At 30.3% G+C, this 14230-nt stretch overlaps 1 protein-coding gene and 1 long non-coding RNA gene across 2 annotated transcripts in view; one reads left to right on the top strand and one right to left on the bottom strand.

The window, feature by feature from the left end:
* Window positions 1-3500: 3500 nt before the first annotated feature.
* On the top strand, window positions 3501-7151 carry LOC106760426 (outer envelope protein 61-like). The gene is made up of 3 exons (XM_014643856.1): window positions 3501-3590; window positions 3897-4040; window positions 7116-7151. The coding sequence occupies exons 1-3, from the start codon at window positions 3501-3503 to the stop codon at window positions 7149-7151; spliced, it is 270 nt and encodes an 89-aa protein (XP_014499342.1).
* Window positions 7152-13611: 6460 nt separating this feature from the next.
* LOC111241616 overlaps window positions 13612-14230 on the bottom strand; it is a 3130-nt gene continuing 2511 nt past the window's right edge. The window contains exon 3 of the long non-coding RNA XR_002667636.1: window positions 13612-14132. This is a non-coding gene — a long non-coding RNA (uncharacterized LOC111241616). The remainder of the gene's footprint in view (window positions 14133-14230) is intronic.

The following is a 14230-nucleotide window of genomic DNA, read 5'->3' as shown; positions in this document are numbered from 1 at the left end:
AGGAAAATGATCACCGATGAACTCTTTGGAGGAAAATGTATGAAGAATTGAGAGAGAGAATTAGGGTTTAGGGAGTATTTTTGAAATGTACGAATGATATATTTTTCTGAAAGGCAAAAGTATTCTAGGGAAAGGGGAGTCAGGTAGATATTTTTGAAAAATTATTTAAAAAAAAAATAAAAAACTTAGGGACGGTTTCTATTACAAAGCGCCAAAAGTTTCCGGGGTTTCCAAAACCGCCGGAAAATAACCCCTTCTAAAATTCATTATTCTTGTAGTGTAAGAATTTAGCTTTCAATGAAGTATAATAGCGTTAAAACTGTTATATTTTTGTTATATTGTTTTTACATATTTTTTAGTACAAAATCATAATGCTAATATTTTTTTATTAAATTCCAATTATTATTATTATTATTATTATTTTAAATATTAAATTAACTATTAGATATTTTATTAATAATTAAAATAGTAATAAATACATTAAATTAGTTAAAAACATAATTAAACATTAAAAACAAAAAATTATATCAAAATATTAAAAACAAAAAATGAAAGATACAAATTTAAAATTTAAAAGTTGATTAAAAACATAAACTTATAAATTAGTGATAGAAATTTCTTCAAAAGACTTTTAATTTGATTAAATGATTTTTTAAACTAAATCTTTCAGTCCAACAGACTAATTTTAACCACTATACATATTTAGCAGTTCTAATACTGTACAGGTGACTTTTTTTAACTATTAAAAAATATCGAATAATATTATTTCTCATTGTTAAAATTGATTTAATTTTAAATGCTTAGTATAGGTTTGATAAATAAGATAAATTATTAAAATGTAAAGTTTAAATGATAATGAGTGAGTAATTTTGATGTGATAGGCATGTGAAGAAAGTGAATGAGAAAATGATATTTTAACATTAATTTTAGACATTATTTTGATATTATCTGTGTGTTAAAATATGGTTTGACATTTTAAATTAAAAAAAACTGAAGTAAAGACATATTTAAAAAGAAAAAGTTAATTTTTTATTTTTTTAATTTTAAATTATCCATTTTGAGATATAAACAGTGTTAAAATGGTGTCTGTTGAAATATCATTTTCCAAAAGTGAAAGAGAAGTGAAATTGAAATGGAATTTGAATTCTGCAAGATTTGTATGAGTGATGAACAGTGAGTGGCATTGCATGAAAGATGAGTGAGAAGGTAATGATGATGGTTGTTCTCGATCAGTGAATCCATAGTTGTAGTACAGCTACCTTATATCACTATTCCTACTGATCTTTCTCCTTCATCGGACATTTGGAATTGCATGATGCAAACTTCTATGCATTGCATTAACTTTCAATAAAAGTCTTACTTCCTCAAAACATTTCTTTATATGTATATATATGGACACAAATCAATTTAATCTATTTCTTCACAAATTGTTAAAAAAAAACTCTAATATTATTAATATTATCACCTTCAAGAAAAAAGTATTAGCCTCGAAAAGAAACTGAGATGGTTGAGATGATACTACTATTGGATTTCCAGTGTGTATGCAACTCATTATGGATCTTAATTTTAAATTTCTGGAAGTTTTAAAGATTGAATACAAGCCAGTGTCAGTTTTTTTAACTAGCAGTTTATTGATGAAGCATTTTTATTTTAGTATTTATTTAAGTCAGTTTTAATTGGTTTTAATAAAATATATTTTTAATATTAATTTAATTTATGTTAGTTTTTAATAACAGTAATTTAAAGTAGTAATTTATTGTACTTTCATGCTTAACAAATATAAAAATAAAAAAAGTATAATAGATGAAGGAGATAAGTATAGATAAAAAAAATTAATATAGATAAAAGAGAAAAAAATATAAATATGAAAAAAAAACAATTTATGAAAAAAAGGAGGGACATCGAAAAGTTCACATTATTGACACCATTTTTTACTTAATTAGTGTCCAAAATGCTCAATTCCAATATCAAATAATGTTTACAAATACACTTTCGGACGTCAAATGTTTTGCATTGTCATTTTTAGTGACCCTCAAAAAGAAAATGTTTGTTTCTTGACATCAATCAATATCTTTTTTTTTTCTTCCAACATAACTGAACATCTCTCATTATGACATTAGTATTTGGATAGACGTCAAGGGTCAAAAATAACACACGCTAAAGCTCGTTTTTAGATAATAATGATAACAATAATATGTTTATCTATAAAATTAATATATGAGAAATTGAAAAGAAAAATAGTTTTTTTAAAGTTATTTAAATATAAAATTTAAATAAAACTTCATTGTTTATACAAGAGGAATGAGACGAAAGAAATCATGAATTGCATTGAAATATTTTTTTTATTATACTAAATTCATGTTAGGTAAAATTAAGTAATGAAAAATTCAAACGAAATAAATTATTTTCCATAAGTTTATTTAAGTGAACGTTATTGTTTTAGAATTTTGAAATTTTGAAATTGTTATTGTTATTCTCAATACTTTGTTTCTTATTTATTTGAATAACTTTGTTCACCTTTTTGTCAGAAGTCCTTTCTTGTTAAGGCTCCAAATCGTTCGAGGTACTTGCCAAAGACACTCAGATGCTTAAGTCAGTAATTAATTTGAATGGTGATCAAAGCAAAGTCTTAAATTCACAACAAATGTGATCACCTACATCTTACTTTTGACTTCTATTTATAGTTTTTGAGATTGACCCAACATTATTAGCAAAACCCTAATCACGGTTGAATCTCGACCCACTACATACTAATTGACACTTACTCTTAACATTTGTTTATTGTAGTCCTTGAGGGATATTTTACCAATAAGGTTGTCCATTCGGCCTTTGTCCACGTCTGGCTGAGCGACCCTTGTCTTGTTTCGCTCAATTTCACGGTTTCAGACATATGTGACCAGTCGTCACTTCTCAGTGGCTCTTTCTGCCCAATCCTAGCTACGTGACCGCCTTGCCACACAGACCCCCAAGCCTTAATTATCCCTGGGTGGCATTGTAATTTGATACGTGGGTGGTATTGGGTAGGTTCTATGGTTGTGGTTAGAACTTCCTTGTCCGGTGTGATTTGAATTTGTGATAGTGGCGGAAAGACACTATCATGAACACATCAATTGTTTTTTTGTTTAAACCAATTAGGTGTCCCTATTTTCGTTTGGTCCTCCCACTTTGGTTCCCTTCTTTTAAACTTTCACAATTGAGTCCTCAGAACTACTAATTTGAAGCAATTTAGTCCCTACCGTTAAAAATTGTTAACGGCCATTTAAGTATTGATGACGTGGCAGTATAAATGAGTTTTATATTAAAAATATTTAATGAATATTCGTGTAATCAATAATTTAGAAGGGCAAAGTGGGAATAAGAAAGGGAAAGAATTTATTCCATCCGCAACAACAGTAGATGAGATCCAAAGAAATGTTTATCAGTCGAACATCCCATCATCAAGTACCAGTGAAACTAGTCATTTTGGGGAATCAAGTTCTGCTCATAATGTGTTTTCAAATATGAGAAGCGCTTCTCAGTCAAACTTTTCCTCCAGTCCTGATCTACAAGAGCAGATGAGAAACCAGATGAAAGATCCAGCCATGCGGCAGGTATGTTTCTATTACTGGTTCAGTATATAAAATGATTACTATAGCTTTCTTTCACATACTTGTCTGGAATTAAGTATCCCTCTTTATTACTCATGTTACTATGAGTAATTTCTGATTGGGTATTCTGTTTAGTTATGAATCTGTGTTACTTTTTAGTCGCCAGCTCCATTGTTTGAGATTGACTTTTCGCATGCTCATTTTTTTTTGTTTTCTTTTGGCAAGTACTACAGATTCTCTATCTAGAAAAAGTCTTGTCTTCAATATTATGTATATATTCTCTTACAAAAGCTTAATGTTGTTTTGCAGATGTTCACATCCATGATTAAAAATATGAGCCCGGAAATGATGGCACACATGGGTGAACAATTTGGTGTTAAGCTTTCACCAGAAGAGGCAGCAAAAGCTCAGAAAGTTGTCTCATCCATGTCACCAAAGAGCTTGGATAAAATGGTACATTCAAGTCCAAACTCTACACTATATTCATTTAGCCTGGCATTCATCAATAAAATTTAGTCTGCATTCATAAATAAAATTTTATACCTAAGATGAGGACGGTAATATAGACTTGTGGCAATTTGGGAAAGGTAAGATAAAATGCAATTGAGATACTAAGAGAAATATGTAACTGAAACTATGAAGATTATTAAAATCTTTTTCCTTCTACATCTTTTTCCTATTTCTTCACTGTCAACTAGGATTGATCATCATATTTCCTTATTTTGTCACCATATTTTTCGAGATTCAACTGCGAATGTATGTTGTTTCAATGGATGACAGTTTCCTGCACTCTGCTTATGCAACATAAGTTTTCCAGAGAATTGTCAATTTCGATTGCATTTTACTGCAATTATTCAATGTAAATTTTTGGCTTTGCTTCTTCCTGCTGTGAAATAATATTAATTGCTTCTCCATTCAACACTCACATCCACTAACCGCCAATGTTGTAAGCCACCATCAATGTCGCAAGTCACCGCCATGGCCAACCACCTTGCTCATCTTGCCAGACCACCACCGCTGTTCATCTACATTGTTAGTGCCACTACAGAGTCGCGAGCCTCCATAGCCACCACCATCAGAATCGCAACACACCTTCATCATCTTTTTTGTCAATCAAAGCACAAAATCGCAGAAACCAAAACAGAGAAAACCAATTCGCCATCACATTTTTGTCTTCTCCACTATCGCACAACCAATAACATGTTCTTCTCTGCCAGATCGCAAGATTCAATCTCCTCCACGCTCCAACTTCAATCACTGAAACTACCGCTCCCCACCATCATTGGACCAACAAAGCCAAACCAGAAAAACCCAAAAACCCCCAAATCTGACCACAACAGAAACCTTCAAAAAGCATCCAGAGCACCATTGTGAATCTCCATCCACCTCCTCCAAGCTAGAATCCCAATCACAACCTGTAAGGGAAACCACCTTCAAGGTTTATGCATTCCCAATTCAAAGAACCAAAACGCAGCCATGGAAATTTGAGACGCAGGAGCGAGAATGTAAAGGAAGAAGAAAGTCTTTCTTATTCCCACTTTGCCCTTCTAAATTCCTGATTACACGAATATTCATTAATAATTTTTAATATAAAATTCATTTATAATGTCACGTCATCAATACTTAAATGACCGTTAACGATTTTTAACGATAGGGATTGAATTGCTTCAAATTAGCAGTTCTGGGGACTCAATTGGGAAAGTTTAAAAGAAGGAGACCAAAATGGGAGAACCGAACGAAAATAGGAACGCCTAAATGGTTTAAACCTTGTTTTTTTTAGCATTGGGGATTACACAAGTAATAAAGATGTTTATTATTAATTTTGCTTTATTTGAAGAGTCAGTGGAGTTGTCGTGCAAAGACGGTTGTCCTTCATCTCTAAGTTCGGTGTCATTGTCCTTCATCTATTATATTGTTATTTTTGTTAATTTTTATTAAATGTGAAACTTTTAACTTATTTCAATTTTTAGTTTAACATATTTATAATTATTTGAGTGATGTTATTGTTGCAATACATCTTTGTATTTTTGTATTGTAAGTATTACATTTGAATACTTGATAATATACGAAAGATTTTAGTAATACTTTAAATTAAAAAGTAAAACTATTATATGGTAAGAAAATCATAAAATTTTCTCCACTAAATTCAAGGATTTAAAATGTAAAATTCACCTATTTTGTAAAAAAAATACATATAAGATTTGAGAGTAAATAAATTATACTTTTATAAAAAATGTCAAACCTGTTACTCTTATGTTTTTATTCTAAAATCAATAATTAGTATAAATTTCATAATTTGAAAAGTAAAATTTTATTAATATTTTTCAATAAACAAAAAAGAATTCTTTACCAAACAAACTTTATTTAAAATAGAAGAATAAAATATTATCTTTAATATTTTCCAATATTCACCCTTATCCCCTACATCTTTCTTAATAGATGTATTATCTTATGCTTTGATATAAACCACAATCACAACAGTTGAATAAATTAAACAATAGTTGTCATAACAATAGTTTTTCCCAAATTATAAAGTTAAATATATATTTTTCAATAAAAACATAAAATCAAACAACATATCATACATAAGAAAAACATCTTGTCTCACACAAAAATAAAAATAAAAACATATTTTCATATAAATAGTATGATTACTAGTGATTTCCATGCCAAGAAACTAAGTTATAACTCTCACAAACAATTTTTCCAACGAGCGCTCAACTTAATATGTTTCCATGAGTCTTGAATTCTCATGAGTCTTATGAATGATATTTTTTATTATTCTCTTTACAAGATTATGAGCAAAATATACAAAATATTATTTCTCATCACACTCCTTAAGAGTTTCAACAAGTTTCACTGTAAAATTACATAAGTCACCCTTTAATTAGCATCTTTCGTCCACTGACCACACACCTAAACATATAAACAATCATTCTTTGCGCATATAGGATTTCTCACACAACATAAATAGATCATCATAATACATTATATATTCACAAATTTCACAAATAAAATAAAAAACAAATTAAAACATGTCAAAATAATTATAATAGTTAAATAAGCTAAAATAGTTAAAACATTATTTCAGCCTACCTCTTACTCTTCATTTTTCTTTCTTTTTTGTGAAAACTTAATCTTTTAAACATTTTTCATTTTTTCTTGACTTCTCACTATTTATATAAAAACTTTTTCTAAAACTTTGTGAGAACCTAAGTGTTTATTCCTCAACATAAAATAAAAATTTTAGTACAGCTCTCAATTCATTTTACAAATCATTTCTCTCTCTAGAAAGATAAACCTCTCTAAGCTCTGAATTCTCTCTTAATCGATTCTTCACTGAACCAGTTAATCCCAACTTTGGTGGTGCTATAGTGATCTCAGAGTAGAGAACCTCGTTTCTATCCGATCAATTTTCAGATTCCTCACTAGTAAGTTATTCTCCCTTTCTCTTGTGCAACTCTGGACTGGGAACATGCAACTGATTATGTTGCATGTAACCCATTGTGTTTTCTTTCCAATTTTCAGCCTCAATCTGGCTCTAAAGTTTGTCCTCCATCATGAATTGATGATTTTTAGGTGGTTTAGCACTTCCAAGAGTAAAAAGGGTGTAATTGGGGTATCCTTGAGCTAAAAAAAAAAGGGTTTTTGCTTACTGCATTGCTTGGATAAAGGTAAGGGAAGCTAGGGTTCTTATTCCTGTTTTGAAAAATTGTGGTTGCTTGAATTTGATTTCGTGTGGCTTTAGTGATAAAGAAAATGTGAGACTGTTTGATGATACTATTTAGAGCTCTCAAAACGGGTAACCCGGCTCGACCCGGTCCGACCCACCACGGGTTGGTCACTTAGTGACTCAACCCAACCCGACTCATTTATTAGCGAGCCAGAAAAACTTGAACTCGGCCCGAACCACCATGGGTTGGTGGGTAAACGGGTTGGCTCACTAGCCCATTTAATTACATTTTTTTTAAAATAAAAAAATACAAACTTTCTGTAATTTAAATTTAAAAAATTTTCAGTCACAAAAAATTATCTTAAAGACAATTCAAAATAATAATAAAAAGTACAATATAATCCAAATGTCATTCAAAAACAAACACAAAAAACATACAATAAGTTTTTTATATTCATCATTTTTTGTTCTTGGTGTAACTCTTGACCCTTGTTCTTGTTATCTCCAAATTCACTAATAAAGATTTTCCTAATATCAGAACAATTTCGACAATCAATAAAAAAATATTAGTAAAAAAAAAAGAGAACCAGTACTCAACAACATCAACAAAAAATTAATAGTTTAATCTATAACATAATTTTCCAAATTCAAAGATATCAAAAAGAGCTTGTTCAATGTATACTCAATTTGTTTAAATAAAATGAACAAAATATGATACAAGCATGTCAGAACATGAAAAAATCATTTCATGTCTTCAAATCCCCCAGAACAAAAAACAAATTCACAAACCCCGTTTTTGTCATTATGGGGTTTTTGAAAAAAAAAAAAGAAAGAGAAGTGAGAAAACAAAAATGTGAAGAAAAGAGAAGAAAAAAGGAAGGGTGTTTTACCTGCTCCTTGAAGAATTTCAGTGAAGTGAGAGTGAGAGCACCGTCAAATGAGAGCAAGTACTGTGAGAGTGATTTGTGAGAGCCTTTTTTGGTATACACAGTGAGTGAAGAAAGTATTTTAGTTTTTAGGGTTTCATAAATAAAATAAGAAATTAAAAAAATAAAATTAGGTAGGTGGGTTGGTGGGCCAACCCGGCTCACCACGGGTTCAACCCGCATGAGCCGGGTCTAAATAAGCCGGGTTGAAATCTGGCCCGCATATAAGTGGGTTGTATTTTTCAAACCCAACCTGGCCCGAACCCATGACGGGTCGGGTTGACTTGCGGGTTGTGACCCATTTTGACGGCTCTAATGCTATTGATGTTTGAATTGAAAACTGGTGATACTTTTATATAAGAACATGTATGGATGGGTGTTTGTGTTATGAACCATTAATTGGATGCTTTGGATATGGTACTGATGTTCTGTAGCAATTATATTGGAGATTAGATGAATTAAATGTTGTAGTAAAACTTAAACTGGAAATGGGCAAGTGAATTATAAGAATTTTTAAGATATTAAGAGGAACTAGGGTAATCATATTTTGAATTTGGTATCCCAGGTGGTTTTGGTCATTCAAGATCATTTAGATAAGTCAATTGTGACTTGTTAAGAGCCTTAAAAGTGGTAAAAGCAGTGTCCAACTGGTAGAACTAGAATTGGGTGTATAGGTTTTTGAAGTTGAGTAATTTAAGTGCAAATCGAGGTTTGATCTTTAAAGAATGATGTTAGAAACGTTTGTGGTCACTTAAACAAGTTTAATTCAACTTGTAGGATGAATTAGGGCTGGAAGAAATTCATAAAAAGGTCTTAAACGAAACTTAGGGGTGTGAGTCCTGCAAAATCTGCAGACGCCACGCCTGGGTGCCCCAAAAGGGGGCTGGGCGCCCTTTTCTGCTGTTTCCACTTTAAATATGACGCCTGGGCGCCCCAAAAGGGGGTTGGACGCTCTTTTCTTTTGTTTCCACCTTAAATACGACGCCTGGGCGCCCTTTTCTGCTGTTGTTTTTGTTTTTGATGTTTTAGGAGTTCCGGAGTCCGTTTTGGACGTTCTTTAGGTCGTTTTGGGGGGTTTTTAACCCTTTCAGAACCATTGGTGAGGGTCTCCAAGCTGTTTGAATTACTTAAGTATTGGTAATTAAAGATTATAAAGATATTTGTGTTAATAAGTGATATATCTGTGAAAGTATGCAATGTAAAGTTGAAGAGTTACATGTACATGGTTTTATATGGATTCAATGTGATAATGTCATGGTATTTGGTGGTTCATGTCTTGAGTTAAGTTTCAAAGTGAAAGTATGGCTGATGGACGTAATTCCATGATCCTTAAGGGAGGTTACATGGTGGTGCCCTGTGGTTTGTTGTGATTGACCGTATGAATGGTCTGAGTGTCCTTATGAGGTTTATCTTGACATTCTAATGAACATCCATGCTCAAGTAGAGAGTGATGAGTCATGTGGTGAGAATAGCAGGAGGTCCTAGTCTTGGGTGTCTCCATTTATGGGCCAAGATGAGTTTGGATAGACTAACCTCGGGTGGTAGCTGATGGTTTTCCAGTTACTACACCACCTGGGTGCACAAACCCCTGGAACTTGACATTTCATACTAGTCCGGATGGTCAAATCACGTGGTCGGTCATTGGTATCAACAAAATGCTTTCGGTCTTAATCTGTATTGTGTTATGGTCTTTGCATGATGTGTGTGTGATTGTATAACACAATAGTTAGTTCCATTTAATGTATAATCTGATAGAATGTTTACTTGCTTGCTTGTGTGCATGTTGTTATGTATATGTTAGTTTAAATTTGGACTTATCTTGGATGCTTTTCAACCTAACTTACCCTTGCATTGTGTGTGTTGTATGTACTTGCCTTCCCCTTGCGATGATCATCCAATCCTTTGGATGTGAGAAGTAGCTGATGATGTGCCCTCAAGCACCGGAGAATGAAGATGATGCAATCGCTTAATGCTTAATATCATTCTTAGTTGACTTATCTATTTTGAAATACATCTTTTGTAAGTAAAGTTTTAAATTTATGGTCAATTTTGGATGACTATAAACTTGTAACTTTATTTTTATTCTTAAACTGTTTTATCATATTGTAATGTTTAATCATTCGAAAATTATGATATAATTTTTAGGATATTACAAGTCCTTGTATTTTTATAAACCTAATTTCTATGAGAAAAATATAATATTTTATTATCAAACACAAATATATAAAAATATTCATAATATCTTACAATATATCACCATATTTTTTACTTTTAAAATTATATAATACATAACAATATCTAAAACTAAATCATTATATCCAATAATATACTTTCTAATGGAATAATTTATTTATTAGATTTTATCTCTTATACAAAATTTAAAAATAAAATAAACTTTTTAAATTATAACAAACAAATAATTTTATCTTTTACTTAAAACATTTAATTATATTAATGTATTTTTCAAATATTAAAATTTGTAGGAACTCATATTTATTTAAAAAAGGAGACATCAGTTTGCAGTAGAATTATTTATTTATTGATAATCATATATTTAATTTAAAATATTAGTTCATCTTTTTCTAAATGTTTTATTTTGTATAATTGTACAAGAAAGTCTCTCTCTCTATATTGTAAAGCTGTAATAAGTGTTTGTAATTATGAATAGCATGTGTTTATCTAGAAGATGAGTTTTGGGATGTTACTCCTAATCAATGTTGTGGTGTTTAATTTAATTGTTGGGGTCCACTTTATTTCAAATTTTGAATTCAACAAAATTGTGTCTCTTTTCTGCCATGTTAAGGCTCCATTATCTAACCATTGGATTTGAGACAACCATGGAAGCAGCAAACAACATCATCAAAGACAAGAGTAGCTCTGTACCCCATTGCACACTGCTCAAACAGCTCATTGGAAACAGAACATAAATGTCTATTACTTTTCCTCTTCCACTTACTATCAAACTATTGCAATAATCATGTAAAAACAATTTCCAAGTATGATACCACATCAATCTCATAAAGTAAAGGAGTAATTTGGATAGGATATGGTTTCACCTTTTCAAAATTTGGTCAAAAATAATTTTGATTCTTCTATTTTAAAAACGGTATCTATATATACAAGGGACTTTATGTTTGACTTTGCAATAATTCTAGTAATATATTACATTTTCAAATATAGAAATTAAAATTATTTAATCAAATTATGATAGAGGTATATAAAATAATTTATACTTTAAAGTTAAACATTAAATAAAAAAGTGCTATTTTTTATTCTTCTGTAAGTGTCAAGTTTCAAAAGGATTTTCTTTCATTTAATTTTTAAGATAAAAATAAGTATCTTTTTAATCAAATAAATTATTACTTGATATTTTAATTAATTTGTGTATGTAGATTTATTTCCATATGAAAGTAAAAACAGAAAAAATGATTAAAAACAAAGTAAAAAAAAAACGCAATAATAATAATGTATTAAAAAATTGTAAACAGACTGCAAAGAAAATAAAACCCACATAGGAAGAAGAATTAACGTGTATTGTGTGAAATGAAAGCCAACAAAATCTGTTGAATGCCTTTAATGGAGGTTTTTGTTCTCTCACCTTTTCCTTAGTAACTCATCACAAGAAACGCAAAAGACCTTCGTATCCTCCAAACTCCTGTGGGACCACTCTCTTTCCTACTCTCCACAATTGCCAAGTTATGTCAATCAAGGGGTATTTAAGGTAATTAATGCCACTGTGTAGTTACATACATCATATACGTTTTCTTCACTGTAAAACCATAACCTGCAACGCTTTCCTCCTTTGTGATGATTTTTCTTTGGTTTTCTCTGTGTCAGAGAAAATGAAGTGACGCGGCGACACTCACTGAGGGCTCATTACCAAAGTAAGATTTATCCTCTTTTCATATTCTTACGTGTCTTTTCCCCTACCATTTTCAGATCTTACCACTCTTCATTCATTACTCATAAATAATATTAATTTTATGATTCATCTCAAATTTATTTTAGGAGAAAAGAGATTTATATATTTTCGTTATAGTTTTCTCAAAACCTTTTATAGTTCTATTGTTTCAATTTTAAAAAATGAGTATGATTTTAGTATGAATTAAAAAAGTGTTAAATATGATTTTAGTCCCTATGTTTTGGGACGATTTTGGTTTTAGTCTATTTTCAAACTATGGTATAATTTAGTTCTTCAACTTTAGAAAACTTTGATTTTAGTCTTTTTTATCAATTTTTTTAACTTTATTTGTTGTTTCAAGCATGTTTCTTAGTTAACATTGAAACAAAAATGTGTCAAAGAGTGTAAACAATCCAAATGCTATAATGAAACGTGTTTGAAACAACAAATAAAGTTAAAAAAAATTGATAAAAAAGACTAAAACCAGAGTTTTCTAGAATTGAAAGACTAAATTGTATCATAGTTTGAAAATTGACTAAAACCAAAATCGCCCCCAAAGAAACTAAAAACATATTTAACCCATTAAAAAATTTAAAATCTTAACTATATTTGACTGACATTGTATGAATTAAAAGTAATATTTTTTTTCTTTGTGATTTTAAACAAATTAATCCAACAGATTTCATCCAAGAATTTATTCTGCAGTTTTGGTTAATCCTGAGATGTTTTTGGTTAATCCGTTCAAAGTATAATAAATCTGGAACCACGGTCATAAGAAACTATAAAGTAGCCTTGATTTAACTCCCAGATTTATAAAGAAACAAAGTTTAACCTAATTGGTTGAATAAACTGCTTCTTTTAACCCATAAAGAACCAATATTTTCAGTTTTAATCATAAGAACAACAGATAATCTTTTTATTTTTGTTTTTTTTTTCCTAATTTCATCCTCCGGACACCAATTCTCTTTTTCCTTTTATATTTTTTTCAAAAACAATCATAGAAAGACTAAGGCTGTGTTCTTTTGGGGGATTTGTGGGAGATGATTTGGGAGAGATAGTTTGAATGGATTTGAGTGGATTTAAGAGTAATTCTATTGTTGTTTTTTTGAGTGGATTTGTGGGTAATTGAGAGTGGATTTGAGAGTAAAGTTTGTAAGAATTAGGATAGGATTTGATTGATGTGACAAATTTTAAAAATTAGTTTAATTGGTAAAAATGATAGATTACCAAAATGCCCCTAAATATTAAAGTAATATAAAATGTTATTTATTAATGTTATATTTAATTTTAAAATATTTATAAAGAATAAAAAATTAAAAATAATAATTAAAATTAATTTTAATATTGTAAAATAAATTATTTTAGTAAAAAAAATTTATTTTTAATTGTAATCTTGGTTGCCGAGAGAAGAACCAAATACAACATAATTCATAACAAATACAGCATGGAAATAAAACATTCATGAAAGGCAAAGAAGATATTTGCTTTCAATTCTCTGCAAATCAACTCATGTATGTGGGTGATTTAAAAAGCAACTTTCTTGCAAATCCCTCACAATCCGTCTCCGCAAATCAGCCAATGCGAACACCGTTCCTTCCACAAATCTGCATTCCCATTCTCTCGTAAACAGTATTATCAGCTTAAACGAACAGAGGGTAAGTATATTTATAAAAACCAAAAATAAAAAAAAAAACTATAAAAATTAAAATAGATACATGCCCTAGCCTTTCCTTTCATCCCAATTCAAATCATTGTGTGACATCCCTATTTTATACCATACATGTCTAAAATCAAGATGTCCACATTGATAATAAAAGAGAGCAGTTGAAGAGTAGGAAAGTTAATTAGGTTGTAATTACAGTAATCCCGAAATCTAGAGGAAACTAAATAAACAAAACACGTGGGAAAATGCTAGAGATTTTCAAAATAGATACATATGTTCAAATAGAAGGTCAACAGATTATAAATCCTAAAAAAAAACTAAGCTGCAGCATCAGTGTTGTCTTGGTCTTCCAAAACATCCTCCAAAGTGGGCTCATGCTCATCTGCTCACATCCAACAAGGATGATCATCGCAAAAGAGAAACATACAACACACACAAAAACAAGGCAAGGGTGAGCTAATTATATAAATAAACATCATG

The sequence above is a fragment of the Vigna radiata genome, chromosome 5 (genome assembly GCF_000741045.1).
Source record: "Vigna radiata var. radiata cultivar VC1973A chromosome 5, Vradiata_ver6, whole genome shotgun sequence".
Classification (NCBI taxonomy): domain Eukaryota; kingdom Viridiplantae; phylum Streptophyta; class Magnoliopsida; order Fabales; family Fabaceae; genus Vigna; species Vigna radiata.
This window is presented reverse-complemented; position numbering and strand designations above follow the sequence as displayed.

Coding starts and splice junctions, on each gene's coding strand:
- LOC106760426 (XM_014643856.1), top strand. CDS start 3,501: ATGAGAAGCGCTTCTCAGTCAAACTTTTCCTCCAGTCCTGATCTACAA. Junction 3,591..3,896: donor AAGATCCAGCCATGCGGCAG/GTATGTTTCTAT, acceptor GTTGTTTTGCAG/ATGTTCACATCCATGATTAA. Junction 4,041..7,115: donor CAAAGAGCTTGGATAAAATG/GTACATTCAAGT, acceptor TCCAATTTTCAG/CCTCAATCTGGCTCTAAAGT.